At 39.1% G+C, this 18,783-nt stretch overlaps 1 protein-coding gene across 2 annotated transcripts in view; it reads right to left on the bottom strand.

The window, feature by feature from the left end:
- Positions 1-598: 598 nt before the first annotated feature.
- The window catches only part of LOC103301984 (signal recognition particle subunit SRP54), an 85,452-nt gene continuing 67,267 nt past the window's right edge, over positions 599-18,783 (bottom strand). Inside the window, exons 1-5 of one of the 2 annotated variants that reach the window (XM_008158984.3) lie at positions 18,301-18,567; positions 10,717-10,890; positions 6,246-6,312; positions 3,664-3,761; positions 599-1,875 (exon numbers count right to left, since the gene is read on the bottom strand). In XM_008158984.3, coding sequence (XP_008157206.2) covers positions 1,669-1,875; positions 3,664-3,761; positions 6,246-6,312; positions 10,717-10,890; positions 18,301-18,468 — 714 coding nt within the window. In that variant the 5' untranslated portion in view covers positions 18,469-18,567 and the 3' untranslated portion in view covers positions 599-1,668. Of the gene's footprint in view, positions 1,876-3,663; positions 3,762-6,245; positions 6,313-10,716; positions 10,891-18,300; positions 18,568-18,783 lie in introns of those variants that run through there. The other variant, XM_054716546.1, reaches the window with a different exon arrangement.

The raw sequence follows: 18,783 nt of genomic DNA, 5'->3' as shown, positions 1-18,783 counted from the left end.
CAAATGTTCTCATTATTGGAATTAATAGTTTGGAAGCAATAGGACCAAATTAGGAAGCAGTAAATTCTGTTCCCACTTAGCTTAAATGTGATAAGTGTGATTTGCTGAAGGTAAAAGGAGTCCACTTTAAATCTGTGTAATATTTAGGACTATTTCTGACATTAGTCATTAAGAATTTGAATACCTGAAGGGTAGTTTAAATTATAATGTGATCATTTAACCTTGAGTATTCTCCTAAAGTATTATGTATATCAAAGATTACAGACTTCCCCATTCATTTCATTTCTGGATTAGAAGTGTTTACTAGTAGATGTGATGTTTCTTTTAATAGGATATTTCAATAAAGTATTGAAGTTAATATTTTACTTTAATTAAAATCATTGGTATAAAAAAATCTGTCTAGTTTTATTAACTAGTACCAGGGTTACCTTTTATAAAACTTCAGTTTGTTAAGGATTATTGTTAGAGAATTTAACTCACTGTAAAGGTTCTCAATTACATTATGTCTAGTTTTTATGAGATAAAAGATAGAATATCACAAACAGTGATCCACAAGGAACAGTAAATATTAAAAGGAAGAAAAACTGAAAGGCTTAAAAATAAGACAAACCATTTAATGCATTTATGGGAAATTTTATAGTTTGCATAAATAAAAATATAAAAATTTAAGGCACAGTGTATAACTATGTAAACATTACAAACTGGCCACAGTTAGACAAGTAAAGAAAATAAAATTCAAGAAGCATAAAATCTTCATAGGCCATTATCTTCCTTCTACTATAATCAGAAAAGTTTCTAGTTTTTGTTAGATATATTACCTCCAAGGAGAGAAGATTCAGATCACCTTTAGATATGCATGCCTTCACTGGATAACCAAATATCTGAGTTGGAAGTACTAACTCAAAAACAAATTGGAGGGAAGATGTCAGGTTAGCATGTTTTAGAGCTATTGGTAAACTATAACTTGTGACATTAATTACATAATCTGATAACTAATCCTTTAAGCACTAAATTATGTAGTATAGACCCATTACTAAAAAGATTGCCATCATATGCCATGAACCATCACACCATGAATCCATAAAAACATTTAAAAAAGGAAACCTATCTTATTTGGTGTTAGAGACTCAATCACCTTTCCATAAAATAAAGTTATTCTCAAGGAAAGAAAATTCCAAGTTCTTTTATCTTGCTCCTTTTTATTACTCAGTGAACCATCTTTAGTATGAAGTTAATGGTTATATATATAAATAAGACAGCATGAAAAAATCGGGGAAAATCCTCATTTTCATCTGAGATTAGGAATATCAACTCTAATTAGTCTTAATCAGCAATTTAACCCATTTTTTTCATACAAACACAAATAATAGACAAGCATGATAATTAACTCTTAATTGGCAGTTAGGGCTCTAAAATGTCCTTAACATTTTTATAAAGATCATTTTAAAACCAAAGCACTAATTTGACACACAGTAAAAGCATAGTACAAATATCCAAATTTCAGATCTGACTTTTGCTAGATAGAGTCTAAGAATAAAGAAACAGTTTTCCCTTTATAGATAATAATTTAAAATATAAATAAGTGTATTAAATCCCATTGAATAGAGAATGTGAAAGTTCCTGGTATAAAAACCACCTTAGAGTTTGAAGTTTGAGAGTTATTGCATTCTATGGTGGGACAGAGACTGGATTTTGTTTGCTTTCTGTAAATACTTCACAATCTCCCTCCATTTCAAAATTGAGATTCACAAATGAACTGGACACCACTGTTTCTGGTTGATCTGTCTGAACAATGGAATCGGCCTGCAGCTTATTCTGTTGGTAGTGTCTTTCTGCTTCTTCAGACATCCTGTTTTCTTCTTCTTCCTCCTCCTCCTAAAAAAATAAAATACCAAGAATCGTTAAAATATAATATCCAAAAGGAATAGTTGTTCCCCCAATTTTAGCTACTTGTTTTTTTCTCTTTTAACCAAAACAGTATCGTGTACAATTCACTTTGGTCTACTTAAGACAAGACATACTTTCATTCCCAAATTGAAATGAAAACTATTACATGACATTTTAGAAAAATGGTGCCATTCTTAAAAATACATCTTTATTATTGAAAGTATTACAGATGTCCCCATTTTTCCCCCCATTGACCCCCTCCACCCTGCTCCCACCCCCTCCCCAGGCCTTCATGGCACTATTGTCTGTGTCCACAGATTATGCATATATGCATATAATTATTTAACCTCTTCCTGCCCCACCGCTTTCCCTCTGAGATGAGACCTGAACTAACTTTGACAGGGGTTTTATCTTTTCAGATTAAGTTTAATCTAAAACTATAGCTAATACTATATCACTTCGATTATAGGGTATCAGCCTGTTCATTGGAACAGGGTGGTCTAGCCACTAAATTGATATAGCGTGGTTAGTGTTCCCATAAGCACCTGGTAACATATAAGGCAGTCTCTGCCCTCAAAAAGTTTACAATCTAAGAGGGAAGTTAAGACATGTAAAAACAGCATTAAGACAGAAAGGAATAACTAGAGATTTAGAAATAGTAACTTCCAGAACTACTAAGTTCATGGAAGAGGTGGCATGTGTACTGGTCCCTGCAGTATGGGTACAGAATGACTAACCTGTTAAGAAGATTAATCTAGAGCTTGCTTGAGAGTGAATGAGAAAGGCCATTTAGAGAGGCTATTCAATACTCCCCATGAGGTAATGAGGTTCTAAACAAGTCGTTCATCAAATGTTTTTGAAACCAAATAAATATAAAGTCAGTTGAGCTTTCCAGATTCATCTCCATCCATTCTGTTGTACTCTATGCTCCAGTGACAATAAAGTAGTATTCTTGCCATTTCCCCAAATATACAACATATTTTCATTTCTCTACATTCTAGGTTTATCTAAATTGCCCTCAAGTGCTTGAAGGAGAATAGTAAGAGATACTAATATTTATTTCATTTTCACTAATATATACTAGGTGCTGTTCTATTTTACATATTAACTCATTTAATTCTTAGAGCAACCCGAGCATGGATGCTGCAATTTTCATTATAAAGATGAGTAAACTGAGGCTTATAAAGGTTAATTATTTTGCACAAGGTAACAAAGTTAGAAGTGGCAGAGCCAGAATTTGAATTCAGACTCTGGTTCTTGGGCCCATGCTCTTGAATGCTAAAGCTTTCTCATTGTTTAAGGCTAAATTCATTTCACCCCCCACTCTAAGACCTCACTGTAGACAGACTTGCCTCACATCTCTGTGCCTTCACTACTGGCACTTACACATTTCTAGTAACTATAATTTTCTGTGCATCAAACTCACTCCACTTCTACATGCAGTCTATGCACTCTCAGTAGAGAGACTGGGTCTTGTTTCCTTATCTTAAAATTGGAAGATAATAATCCAGAGAGAGATGTGTGAAGATTAATAACATACATAGCACCTAGCACAGTAAATCTAGCTCAATTTTACAAACAGATCCTAGGAAACTTTCAGTATTAAAAAATTCCAAAATGTATGCCAATTTGATAAAAAACTGACTCTAAAATGAAATGCCTAGCACATAAGGGAGTTACCTTTTGGGCACCTAGAGAATACATGTGTTCAATACACAACCCATCAAGTCCATAGCAAACCAAACCTAATCAAGAAAATGTAAAAGGGAGACACACCTCCTTCTTCATCCGGTAATACTCATCAATGGCATATTGGTATTTTGGGGTACTGATGCCCAAAACAGATGCAATCTTCTCTCCAAGAAAGTCACACACTAAAGATACAAAAGTTAAATAGCTTACATAATTCCATAAGCATTTCTTTTTTAAAAAATTTATTTTTATAAACATTTATTGAGCACTTCCTATGTGTAAAGCACTGTAGAAATACAAAAGTTACAGTTCCTGCCCTCAGAGAGATTATGAAGATTCAATATCTCTTCTGTATATAATTCCTTGATTTCCTCAAGAAGCACTTATGGCTCCTTATGGGCACCTGTTAACACTGCCAGTAATACTTATCACCAAGTATTATAATTATTTGTTACATATCTATTTCTTTTTTTAAAAAAATGCATATTCTTAGAGAGCTAGGATGCCAGTGGGCTGAAGGAGAGGAATGGCTTGTACCATACATGCCAGGCACTGTGAAAGGTTAGACTCAGAGAGGTTGAAGAATCTTGCCAAGCTGACAAAGCAAATCCAAAATTCAATCAGGTCTGAATATAAAGCTAATGCTGTTTTCATTTCACCAGACTGTCCAGCATATACTGAGTGCTCAGTAAATGTTTGTTGAATGAATTACTATTCAAAATTAGATCTAATAAAAAAGCAGAAAGTGATAGAAACTATGAAGGAGTTAAAATTAGAAGAGAAAGCTTTATGATTTAAAACATATTTAAAGTTAGCATGATTAAGTCATAAGCTGATAATTCATTTCTTTCAAAGATGACTTAGTTATATCTCAATCTAAATATATAAAAGCGTAAGCGACCAAACCCGGTTTGGCTCAGTGGATAGAGTGTCGGCCTGCGGACTGAAGGGTCCCAGGTTCGATTCCGGTCAAGGGCATGTGCCTTGGTTGCGGACACATCCCCGGTGGGGGGTGTGCGGGAGGCAGCTGGTCGATGATTCTCTCTCATCGATGTTTCTAGCTCTCTATCCCTCTCCCTTCCTCTCTGTGGAAAATCAATAAAATATATTTTTAAAAAAATAAAATAAATAAATAAAAGCGTAAGCGACCAGCTGACCAGCCGACCGGCCAGTAGCTATGATGCACACTGACCACCAGGGGGGCAGATGCTCAACCCAGGAGGGGAAACCACAGGCATGGAAACATGGAACAGACTGATAAATCTCAGAGGGAAGGAGGGTTGGGGGGGAGGGCTGGAAGAGATTAACCAAAGATCTTATATGCATACTAGAGACCTGGTGCACGGATTGGGGTCCCTCGGCCTGGCCTGTGGGGATCGGGCCGAAACTGGCTCTCTAACATCCCCCAAGGGGTCCCGTATTGTGAGAGGGCGCAGGCCAGGCCGAGGGACCCCAATGGAGCACAAATCCATGCACCAGGCCTCTAGTTTATAAGAAATAAAACACTAGCCCTAGCAGTTTGGCTCAGTGGGTAGAGCGTCAGCCTGCATACTGAAGGCTCACGAGTTCGATTCCAGTCAAGGGCAAATGCCCAGGTTGCGGGCTCAGTTCAGTAGGAGGTGTGCAGGAGGCAGCCAATCAATGATTCTCTCTCATCATTAATGTTTCTCTCTCTCTCTCCCTCGCCCTTCCTCTCTGAAATGAATACAAATATATTTTTAAAAAGGAAATAAAACATTGCCCAGGCCTGGTAGCTCAGTTGGTTAGAGCATCATCTAGATCAGTGATTCTCAACCTTTCTAATGCTGTGACCCTTTAATACAGTTCCTCATGTTGTGGTGACCCCCAACCATAAAATTATTTTCGTTGCTACTTCATAACTGTAATTTTGCTACTGTTAATGAATCGTAATGTAAATGTCTGTGTTTTCCGATGGTCTTAGGCTCTACATCAGCGGTTCTCAACCTGTGGGTCGCGACCCCCCACAGGTTGAGAACTGCTAGCAGGGTCGCCTAAGACCATCAGAAAACACAGACATTTACATTACGATTCATTAACAGTAGCAAAATTACAGTTAGGAAGTAGCAACGAAAATAATTTTATGGTTGGGGGTCACCACAACATGAGGAACTGTATTAAAGGGTCACGGCATTAGAAAGGTTGAGAATCACTGATCTAGATACACCAAGGTTATGGGTTCCATCCCCGGTCAGGGCACATACAAGAATCAATCAGTGAATGCATAAATAAATGTAACAGCAATCAACGTTTCTCTCTCTCTCTCTCTCTCTCCCCCATCAATTAACAAATTTTTTAAATATATTAATGACATAAATGAATTATAACTACAGGCTTTAGGGTACCAAATGACAAAATAAAACAGGTACTAACAAAAAAGCGTTTAAGAATGTGAAAATTATATCTAAATTAATATAGCCATTTTCAATCCTTTAAACACACACACACACACACACACACACACACACCCAAAAGCTGAAGAATGTTTTAAGATGAAGTACAAGTGAGATTGATACCTTTCAATGCTAACTAGCTTGAGAGTGATTAACTCCCTATTGTTTCTCCTTCACTTCTGAAACACCCCTTTTTGGCAAAGCTCCTGGAGCATATTACAGTAGTTATACAATATTCAAACAGAAAAGTAATACCTGAGAGAGTTGACGTGGCTGCACGAAGCATATAAAACCATAAGTAGGGACCCCAGGTAAGTTTTGTCTGTAACAAAAAGTTGGGTTAGCAATACTCAAACCTACTAATTCTATTTATTAAGGCCAAAATGAAGTAATCAATACTTGGTGAGCACAGAGTAATCTATAGACAGTACTACAAATAAACTACACTCCAATAAAAAATGTAAGACCTTTATAGCTAGAACTCCATTTTACATTTACCCATATCACTACCACCACCTTAAGCCCATGGAATAACCAAAAAAAAAAAAAGCAGCAGCCACTGAAATGGAGTTGGTAAGTCAGTCTTAATTATTTAAGAGTTGATATTTCAGAGCCTTCCTTTTCCTGCCATGCTGCTTTCTGTCTTCATTGCTCACCAGCATTATCAGAGAAAGTGCAGTCAAAGGAAAGGGGCCTTAAGAAATCATACAGAACACACTTGTGGTATAGTGGGGAAATTAAGGTTCAGAGACATTAAGCAGAACAACAGCACAGCAAATAAACTTTATTAGTGGGAAAATAAACAACCAGTAAGTGGCAAGATGAGTTTTTTTGTTTCTTTAAGGTCTAAAAAGGAATTAGACCATAACCCACTGTATATTTCATAGGCCAGGACCACTGGGAGAATGCAACCTCCATTGCACACCTTAATTTTGGTGCTGTAAGTCCAAAGAATACTTTTGTGAATTGAAGCCTGCCACACAGATGACAGTTTGCATCTGTGGATAAAATCGGTAATACAAGCATGCTTGCCCAGCCTGTGTGGCTCAGTGATTGAGCGTCGACCTATGAACCAGGAGGTCAAGGTTCAATTCTCAGTCAGGGCACATGCCCTGGTTGTGGGCTCCATTCCCAGTGCGGGGCGTGCAGGAGGTAGCCAATCAATGATTCTCTCTCATCATGGATGTTTCTGTCTCTCCCTCTCCCTTCTTCTCTGAAATAATAATAAAAAATACAAGCATGCTTCACTGTACCAATATTTTTGTTCATCAAAAGAAAAGATATTGCCTGGGCCAGTGTGGCTCAGTTGGTTGAGCATCGTCCTGTGCACCGAAAGGTCACTGATTTGATTCCTGGTCAGGGCACATGCCCAGGTTGCAGGCTCGATCCCCAGTGCAGATGGCAGAGATGTTTCTCTCTCACATCGATATATGTTTCTTTTTTTCTCTCTCTCTCCACCCCCCTCTCTAAAAGCAATAAAAACATTTTTAAAAGACCCCACAATTAAAAGAAAAGAAAAGAAAAAAAACATAGTATAGAGCCTGCATTCTATCAAATACACTGTTTTGATATTTGCTCCAGGGAGGAGAGAAAAAGATAAACTTGTCCATAACCTTCTTAGCTAAGATATGTTAATGATTATAAGGGCATTAAAAAAGCAAATGCAGACTATTTGGAAGACTAGAAACTGTAGACACTAGAAACAACTCTTTCCTCTTTGTTGGTGAAATAGTGTCTTCCTTTTCTGATATCTAAAGCTGACATCGTTGTAAATTTTAATAATATTTCCTTTTCTTCATGGTTAAGAGAGGGAGATTAAATTATTTTATTTTCAATTACAGTTGACATTCAATATTATTAAAGAATAATTTATTGATTTTGAGAGAGAGAGGAAGGGAGAGGGTTCTAGTGTAGGCTCTTGAGCCACCTGTCCTTTTGATTCAGTAAGATCAGTGTCTAAACCAGGAGTGGGGAATGTAGAGAACATGTTTATTCTTAAGGCACGTATAAGGTAAAAGCTAAGGGAAAGTATTACCATAAATAAGACTGCAAGAAAAATCTAGGTCTCCATTTCTTTTTTCTTTTTTAAAATAATCATTGTTGAAAGTATTATATATGTCCCCTCCCACCTCTCCTCCCCACCTCCCGGCTCCCCAACCCCAGGCCTTCAGCACCCTATTGTCTGTGCCCATGGTTATGCATATATGCACACAAGGTCTTTGGTTGATTACCTCCCACCCACCCATCCTCCCCCACCTTCCCTTGGAGATTCTGCACTCTGTTCCATGCTCCCATGTTTCTGGATCCATTCTGTTCATCAATTTATTTTGTTACTTAGATTCCACATATGAATGAGATCATGTGATACTTGTCTTTCTCTGACTTATTTCACTTGGCATGATATTCTCCAGGTCCCTCCATGCCATCTCAAAGGGTAAGAAATTCTTCTTTTTTACTGTTCCATAGTGTACCATGGTAAAAATATACCACAGCTTTTTTTATCCATTCATCTACTGATGGGCACTTGAGCTGTTTCCAGATCTTAGCTATTGTAAATTGTGCTGCTATGAACACAGGGGTGCATACATTCTTTCTGACTGGTGCTTTGGATTTCTTAGGATATATTCCTAGGAGATCACTAGATCAAATGACAGTTCCATGTTTTTTAAATTTTTGAGGAAATTCCATACTGTTTTCCATAATGGTTGCACCAGTCTGCATTCCCACCAGCAGGTACTAGGGTTCCCTTTTTCTCCACATCCTCGCCAGCACTTGTCATTTGTTGATTTGTTGATGTTAGCCATTCTGACAGGTGAGAGATGGTACCTCATTGTCATTTTGATTTGTAACTCTCAGATGATTAGACACTTTGAACATTTTTTCATATGTATTTTGGCCATCTTTATATCCTCTTTGGAGAAGTGTCTATTTAGGTCCTTTGCCCATTTTTTATTGGATTGTCTTCCTTTTGTTAAGTTGTCGGAGTTCCTTATATATTTTGGATATTAACTCTTTATCATTGCCCAATATGTTCTCCCATACAGTGGGCTCTCTTTTCATTTTGTTGATGGTTTCTTTTGCTGTGCAGAAGCTTTTTATTTTGATGTAGTCCCATTTGTTTATTTTCTCCTTAGTTTCTTTTACCTTAGGAGATGTATCAGTAAACATATTTCTACAAGAAATGTCTGAGATTTTGCTGTCTATGGTTTCTTCTATGATACTTACGGTATCATGACAACATTTAAGCCTTTTATTCATTTTGAGTTTATTCTTGTGTATGGTGTAAGTTGGTGGTCTAGTTTCATTTTTTTGCATGTATCTGTCCAATTTTTCCAACACCATTTATTGAAAAGACTGTCTTGTCTCCAATGTATGCTCTTTCCCCCTTTGTCAAATATTAATTAGGTGTAATAGCTTGGGTCGATTTCTGGGTTCTCTGTTCTGTTCCATTGATCTATATGCCTGTTCTTGTGCCATTACCAGGCTGTTTTGATTACAGTGGCTTTGTAGTATAACTTGAAATCTGGTATTGTGATCCCTCCAACTTTGTTTTTCTTTCTCAAAATTGCTGCAGCTATTCGGAGTTTTGTTTGATTCCATATAAATTTTTGGAGTATTTGTTCTAGCTCTATGAAATATGCCGTTGGTATTTTAATAGATATTACATTGAATCTGTAGATTGCCTTGGGTAGTAGGGACATTTTAATGATGTTGATTCCATTTCTTATTTTCTATCAAGTATACCAGGAGTATTATTAAGTCTTCATTTTAAATGTCAAGGTTTAAAAAAAATATATTGAGTCTGTTTTACAAATCTACTATATAAATACAAGACAATATGTTTTCAAAATTCTTTTGTCCTATCAGACAAAAGTTTACTTTGCTATTATTCATCCTTTAAAAGAAGGGAATCCTGTCATATACAATCACTTGGTGAACCTTCAGGACATTGTGCTAAGTAAAATAAGCCAGTCACAAAAGGACAAATACTTCTTGATTCCACTTATATGAGTTATCTAAAATAATCCAAACATAGAAACAGAGACTAGAATAGTGGTTGTCAGAAACTGGGGGAAGGAGGGAATTGGGGAGTTGTTATTCAATCTGTATAACATTTCAATTATACAGGATAATTACGTTTTAGAGATCACCATGTTGTGCCTATAGTTAACAATACCTTATTGTACACTTAACAATTTGTTAAGAGGGTAGCTCTCATGTTAAGTGTTATCATAATTTTTTTAAAAACCAATGAATTTTGTGAAAAAAGTGTAAGAAAGGAAGACATTTTCACAGATAGATTTCTTAGTAGTTGCAGAATAGTCATAGGGATATAAAGTACTACATGGGGAATATAGTCAATAATATTCTAATAACTATGTATGGTGTCTGCTGGGTATGAGATTTATTAGGATAATCACTTAGTAAGTTATATTATGTCTAATCACTGGGGTGTACACCTAAAACTAATATTGTACATCAACTGTAATTAAAAACTTAAAAATCATTAAAAATAAAATAAAACTATTTCAGGTTTCTGAAATGCAGGAAATACTTCCATCCATATTGTATAAAAATACTATTTTCTACCAAAATCATAATGCATAATTTTATAATCAGAATATAGCTGACTGAAACCTCAGAAGTCCCCTTCCATTGAATGGGGAAACAAATTAATCTAAACAAAACCGACTGACACACAAAAAATCACTAGTATCAAACCTACCGGATCAACAGTAGGCAAGACATCTTTCTTTTCCAGGCCATCGACTTCATCTTCATCCGTGCTATATTCTTCCATTGTTTCACCACTAACAAAGTGGATGACTCTCCTTGGGACTTTCTTCTTTTTTCCGATGACTCCCAGTTCTACATTTTCAAAGCTTCTTTCATTACTCATCTAATGTTGATAATAAATTAAGAAAATGAGAGTTTCAAGTGAGATTAATATTCATTCATATGACAAAAAAAATTCCAGGTTACTTTATTTTAGGGAATAAAGAACATAAGCCAATTCTTAAACAGTTTTTTTAAAAAATAAAACAGATCATATACACACAAAAGCATCAATAGCGTCTAAAAAGAGTTTAATGAATAATAAAGCAAACATCTGCATACTCAATAACAAGGTGAAAAAAACAGAACTTAACCAATTAAGTTTAATTTTGTTTAAGTCAACAGCTAAGAAATCAAGCACCACACTTCAAGTCATAGCAATTCCAATACTGTATAATATGTGAAGACATGCTGAACATCAATCATTTTAAAGACTAACACTAGTTATGGCTGAATTAATGTGTAATATCAAGAGAAAATCATATGACACACACACATATATATATGTTAAATACATAAAATAACAGTTTATATTAAGAAAGTCTAATAAGTCTTTGAATTTGAGCTTAGCTAAGTGTGAGCAAAACAAAACCAGTTCAGCTTAATTCTGAAGCTCTCCTTTTCTCAAAACAGGAGTCCTAAATTCAAATGACTTATAGGGCCAAACAGGTACCAAAATGAATAAAGCTGCAGATGGCAGGATAGATGCTTTAGAGAAAGCATGCCTCAACTAAAGACATTAAATTGAAAATAATTTTAAAGCACTGTGCAGGCCAAATAAAACTCATTTGTAAACCAGATCTGGAAAGAAGGCCATCAGTGTTTTATCTCTGAACTTCCAGATTTCTTAGCCAATAATATACAGGTGACAACAGAGTTTTCCTGATTGTAAAATATTTTACAAACTTTTAAGGTATAATACTTAAGTCTACAGAATTCTAAATATATCCAAGTTCCACTCCTACATATATATAGCCATGTACCAAACTCAAAGTAAGTGCAAACTATGGGAGAATATAAGTAACTTTTTTTCCCCTCTCACCTTGCCTCAGGTTTAAACTCCTAAGAAAGCCTTCATTGAATCTTCTTAGCTGAAGATTTTGAAAAAACACAGTAGTAATAATTGTGAAAAAAAATCTGGCAACAGTGAAAATGGGGGAGGAGGTATAAGTAAGGGAATGGTCAAGGGGCCTTTTTATTCACGTTTTAATTTTGTTTTGTTTTTGTGATGAGCATATGTTCATGTATTACTGATACAATTTAAAAAGTAAACCGAAGCAAAATGACACAGGACTACAGGACTGTCATGATTAGAATCCATGTCTGTAGGATTCTCTAGGATAGTCCAGAGTTTAAAAATGTTGTCCTCGCCCTGGCTGGCTTGGCTCCGTGGATAGAGCGTCAGCCTGCGGACTGAGGGGTCCCGGGTTCGATTCCGGCCAGGGGCACATGCCTGGGTTGCGGGCTCGATCCCCATTGGGGGGTGTGCAGGAGGCAGCTGGTCAATGATTCTCTCTCATGATTGATGTTTCTATCTCTCTCTCCTTCTTCCTTCCTCTCTGAAATCAATAAAGAAATATATATTTTTTTAAAAAATGTCCTCTATAAGGATTCTTAAACTTGTAAATATGACCAATCATAATTTAAATCCATGATTATTGTTCAAATACTAGTTAAGTTTTCTGAACTACATTTGCAGAGATGGGACTGTACTGATAAAAAATATTGGACTAGAATTACCAAGTTATGTAAGTATAAGTAACTTTACTTTTATGCATTGTTCCTCTTAATCTTCTAAGGTCCTTCTTAGAAAATAGATATGGTTCTTCTGTGTCATTCACTTGCCAAAAGTAAATTTAGTAATTAGCCAGGATTTGAATCAAGATACAGTCTATCCAACCCAAAGAATTCAGGCATTCATTGTTCCATTAAGCACATGGTCATTACTGACAGAACTATCACTGCTGTATACCCTAGTAGCAAACTGAGATCATGAAAACTTTGATAGCAAGGGCTATCTATGAATTAATCTTTTAAAAAATTTTTCCTTAGCCTGTCCCAAGGGCTCAAACAAATCCCAGGCCTTAATAAAGAAAGACCAATCTATTTATTGTGTCCATTAAAAAATAGACAACATATGGCCTATCCACATCTCCTTTCTTCTATCCCTGATCCCTAGCCACAGTAAGCCCTTCCTACCCATTCTCATGTTACCCCTTGATACAAGATTTGGTTTGGATTGTCTTGACATCAAAGTCTCCTTTTGGACCATGACTTTTTGGATTCACTTACAGACAAGGGAAAGTCAGAAGAGCTGGTTTAGATTTCCAGTCATCATACTAACTAGATGGATCTGACGCCAAAGCAACAATCCCTGTCAGCGAGTAGAGCTGAGAGCGTTCACAGTACTTCACCATGCTCCCTTCTGCCCCCAACCCACTCTCATCAGAGCAGAAGCAGCTTCTCACGGCTCCCTAAGCAATCTCTCAGTGGCTCAACTACTGTATCTTCCTTCAACAACTTTAATAAATCAAAACACTCTGGCTGGGTCATAACAACTAGTATAAACTTAGCTACTATCTCTATTCTATGACTCGGTTATATTCTTTCCAAAACATTTTTTTAAAATATATTTTTATTGATTTCAGAGAGGAAGGGAGAAGGAGAGAGAGATAGGAACATCAATGATGAGAGAGAATCATTGATTGGCTGCCTCCTGCACGCCCCCCACTGGGGATCGAGCCCGCAACCCAGGCACGTGCCCTAGGCCGGAATCGAACCCGGGACCCCCCAGTCCGCAGGCAGACGCTCCATCCACTGAGCCAAACCGGCTAGGGCCCAAAACATTTTTTTAAAAATCTGCCCAGCTGGCGTGGCTCAGTGGTTGAGCATTGACCTATGACAAATTTAAAAATCTGTGAAAGAGCTTGGCCACGTGGCTCAGCTGGTTATCCTTGTCCCATGACCTGGAAGTTGCCGGATAGGATAGGTTCCCCTCAGGGCACATGCCTGGGAGCAGGAGGCACCAATAGATGTCTCTCTCTCATCAGTTTCTTTCTTTTTTTTTTTTTTTTTTTAATGTATTTTATTGATTTTTTACAGAGAGGAAGGGAGAGGGATAGAAAGCCAGAAACATCGATGAGAGAGAAACATCGATCAGTTGCCTCCTGCACACCCCCTACTGGGGATGTGCCCGCAACCAAGGTACATGCCCTTGACCGGAATCGAACCTGGGACCTTTCAGTCCGCAGGCCAACGCTCTATCCACTGAGCCAAACCGGTTTCGGCTCTCATCAGTTTCTCTCTCTCTCCTTCTTCCTTCTTTCTGAAATCGGTTTAAAATATATATATTTTTTAAATCTGTGAAAGAATCTATGACATGTAATTCCAACCTCTTCTTGGGGTGGGGGAGTCAGTTATGGGAGGTATTTGAAAACCAACCAGAAAGTGGTTTGGTATAAAATTTCAAACAATTATAAATAGAATTTATTTTCTGAATTTTGCAAACGTTTTATTTTTACAGTAAAACAGTAATCTGCAAATAAAAATGGTACTGTCAATTATACAAATTCTCTTTTAACAAACTGCAGATATCTGAAAATACAGTTTTTAACACCAGGAAATATGAGATGTAATGTCATAAAAAATGTTATATGTTTGATTATATTTTATGGTTAACCAGTCTGTAATTCTGCTTTCTTGTTCCTCAGTGCCTGTTTTTAATGGCAATATGCTTTTTATAAACTCCCATGGCACCCAGAACTTCTTTAAAACATGTACTTTCCCGATTAGGTGGTTAGCAACATAGGAGTAGGAACAGTGTGTATCCTTCATTGCTATATCCTTTAGCCTATAGCTCCTGGCACATGGTAAGTGCTTGGTAGCAGAGCTGCTAAATAATGCTAAATGAAGAAGTAGTAGTGAAATTTTAACTCCTTTAATTCTAATTCAGTCTAGTCAGAGAAGCTGCTGGTTTGAGGCCTAATGCTAAACACAAACCCAAGCTCCTATTTCTTTCTTTTTTTTAATATATATTTTATTGATTTCAGAGAGGAAGCGAGAGGGAGAGAAACATCAATGAGAGACAATCACTGATCAACTGCCTCCTGCACGCCCCCTACTGGGGATCAAGCATGTGCCCTTGACTGGAATCGAACCCGGGACCCTTCAGTCCACAAGCTGATGCTCTATCCACTGAGCCAAACTGGCCAGGGCCAAGCTCCTATTTCTTACTCCCTTCCCCACACTTGGGACTTCGCAGTTCTGACAAACTAAAAAAGGAGTCCAGGATGGCAGCCTCTCCTTCCATCCAAATCTCCACCTCACTGACCTCTGCCCTTACTGTGGTCACACCCTTAGGCACAGACGTGGAGTTCCCAAAGATGTTTCTGCTTCAGGATGTGGGAATGACAGAACAAGGAGAGAAAGTGAGAACAGTAACGTGTATAGTAGGAACCCGTGTTGTTTAATAAGAAAGATTATTATATATGCATAGGAAATCCCAGAAAGAATATACCAGAAACGTAGTTACTTTAGGAGAATGTGAATGTGAGGAACAAGTGATGGGGGGATTCCTATGACTTTTTACTTTTTGCTCTAGGGCCTTTTTTACTGTTTAAGTATTTATTTTATTATTTTTTAATCAAGGATATGAAAACAACATAATGTCACCAACCCAAAACAAAGAGCCCTGCCCTCACTGGTTTGGCTCAGTGGATAGAGCGTCAGCCTGAGGACTGAAGGGTCCCAGGTTCGATTCTAGTCAAGGGCACATGCCCAGGTGGTGAGCTCGATCCCCAGTGGGGGATGTGCAGGAGGCTGCCGATCAATGATTCTCTCTCATCATTGATGTTTGTCTCTCTCTCCCTCTCCCTTGTTCTCTGAAATCAATAAAAATATATTAAAAAATATAAGTAATGAAAGAAATTATGAACAGCTTTGAGATAATAACTTTGAAAAAAAAAAAAAAAGAGCTTCTCTTCATTTACCCGGTTAGTCAGTACAGGTATGTTTACTTTGCTATTAAGAGTCAAAGCTTAAGTAATAATGAAAACAATTATAGTAACAAAAGAAAAAATCACATGGAAAACACACCAAGCACTGTGGACTTAAAAGTTCAATTCAACTGTGCCTGTAGACAATAGGTCTCAAATAAAGTGAAAAGTGGCTTCCTAATCATTCCCATTACCCCCTGAATTCCTCCCTGCCTACCTTCCTCCTTAAGTAGAAGAAAAGCAAGAAACCACATATAAAGAGTAGTAGGTAAAAAACTTTTTGTAAATGCAAACTAACATTAAAAGAGCTATACTAACATTCAGACACTGTTCTCTGAGAATCTGTAGTTTGGGGAAAATGTTTCACTAACATTCAAGTAGTTAAGTCTCAAAAATGAAGCTACTGAAAAAAGCTTCATTCTCAATGAGGGTGGGAAGATTTCTATACAGGAGCAAAGCTAAATTTTTAATAGTCAAAAGTGTATACAATTGAGCTGGTTTCAGTTAAAGCAATATTTTCATTAGTTTTATCTGGCAAAGATCCTAAACTACCATTTTAGAGTACCAAATTCAAAACAAATTAAACCTCCAAACCTTACCTAACTCTCTAAACTTATGCTATCCAAAACAGTAATCACTTGCCACATGTGGTTAATTATTGCTCATGTGCAATGTGGCTAGTTCAACTCAAATTGCAGTAGGTTTAAAATGCATACAGGAGGACATATATAGATGGCCAAGAGACATATGAAAACATGCTCAAAGTCACTAATCATCCGAGAGATGCAAATCAAAACGACAATGAGGTACCATCTCACACCTGTCAGAATGGCTATCATCAACAAATCAACAAACAAGTGCTGGCGAGGATGCGGAGAAAAAGGAACCCTCGTGCACTGCTGGTGGGAATGCAGACTGGTGCAGCCACTGTGGAGAACAGTATGGAGTTTCCTCAAAAAACTGAAAATGGAACTGCCATTTGACCCAGTAATCTCACTTCTAGGAATATATCCCAAGAAACCAGGAAACACTAATCAGAAAAGATATATGCACCCCTATGTTCATAGCAGCACAATTTACCATAGCTAAGATTTGGAAACAGCCTAAGTGCCCGTCAGCAGATGAGTGGATTAGAAAACTGTGGTACATCTACACAATGGAATACTACGCTGCTGTAAAAAAGAAGGAATTCCTACCAGTTGCAGCAGCATGGATGGAACTGGTGAGCATTATGCTAAGTGAAATAAGCCAGTCAGAGAAATATAAATATCACATGATCTCACTCACTTGTGGATTATAATGAACAACATAAACTGACGAACAAAAACAGATCCAGAGACAGAAGAATCGAACAGACCGTCAAACCTCAGAGGGAAGGGAGGGGAGGGTGAGGGTAAGGGGGAAAGATCAACCAAAGGACTTGTATGCATGCCTATAAGCCTAACCAATGGACACGGGGGGAGGGGGGATATAAGGACAACATATGTAATACCTTCATCAATAAAGAAAATAAAAATAAAAATAAAATAAAATGCATACAGGATTTCAAAGACCGGTACCAAAAAGAGAATGTAAAATACCTCATTGATAACTTTCACATTAATTACATGTTGAAATCTGTGTTTTGAAAACGGAATTAAGTACAATATACTATTCAAGTTAATTTCACTCCATATTAATTACATGTTAAATTTTGTTAACTGGGTTAAATAGAATATAATATTGATTTCACGGATTTCTTTTTACTCTTTTTTTAAAAAAAATGTTTTTATCGACTTTAGAGAAGGGAGGAGAGAAACATCAAGGAGAGAAAAAATCATGGATGGGCTGCCCCCGGCACGCCCCGACGGCAACCCCGGCAACCCCGGCCGGTGCCCCGACCGGGAACCCAAGGCGACCTCCTGGTTCAGGGGTCCACAGCGCTCAACCACTGAGCCACACCGGCGGCGTGGCTCTCTCACTTTTTCAATGTGGCCACTGGAAAATGCAGAATTTACAAAGAGGCTCGCATTGCATTCCTATTGGAGAGGGCAGGTCGGGGCCGTGGTTACCTCGCCGGTGAAATGGGGGGAACGCCCACCGCAGGCAGAAGCTGTAGGATCAAAGGAAAAAGCCTGCCCACATTAGCGACCAGCTCAGCCAGGGGCAGGTGCCCAGCCGGGAGCCCGCAGAGGGAGAGACCGAGACGTGACTGAGGCCGCGTCACCGGCCTCCGCCACTGAGGCCACCTCTGGGGCCACGCCCGCATTCTCCGTTCGCAGACCGGAGGCTCGAGGGTCACCCCGGGAAACGCGAGGCCGCCCCGGAGCCCGAGGCGCAGCCCGCGGGAGGGGGGCGGGAGGGTCCCTCCCTCCACGCCAGCGTTTGTGAGCCGAGGCGGGGGCGCTGAGGGCGGCCTGCCCGCAGGAAAGCCGGGCGGAGAGGAGGCCGCGCTCTCCGGGCCTCGCCTCGGGCCGCCCCTCCCTCGGCGCCTCGCCTACCTGCCGCGCCGAGTCTCGGAGGGCCGCGGCGGCCGCGGCGCCCAAGGCAGCGACGGCTTCCCCGGCCTCCTCCGCACGGCTCCCTGGCTCCGGGTCCATCGTCGAGGCCGCCGCAGGGCTGCTGGCGCTGGCTAGATAGAGCGTGAGGGCCGATAAGCCCACGTCCATCCTCCGCCTCCGCGCCCAGAGCCCGCGGTCGGGAAGGGGGACTCGCCTGGGCGTCCGCCTCGCGCCGCGCCCGGCCTCCCCGAGCCGGAGGGCGGGGCCTGTGGGCGCCGCGGCCTGCGAGGCCCAACCACCAGCTCCCGCTCAGCCCCGCTTCCGGCCCGCCCACCCGGCGCTCTCGGGGCCCCGCCCGGTGACGTCGTGCCTCGTTACCTGCACCTGGAGCCCGGGCTGGGGCCTCTCACCTGCATCCTGGGGGAGCGCCCTCCCAGACGTGGGTTTCTGCGCCTGTGACAGGAGAACAGCCGCTTAGCGGTC

The sequence above is a fragment of the Eptesicus fuscus genome, chromosome 5, assembly GCF_027574615.1.
Source record: "Eptesicus fuscus isolate TK198812 chromosome 5, DD_ASM_mEF_20220401, whole genome shotgun sequence".
NCBI classification, from domain to species: Eukaryota; Metazoa; Chordata; class Mammalia; order Chiroptera; family Vespertilionidae; genus Eptesicus; species Eptesicus fuscus.
Note: the sequence above shows the minus strand (reverse complement) of the source record. Positions and strands in the feature narration are given on the sequence as shown.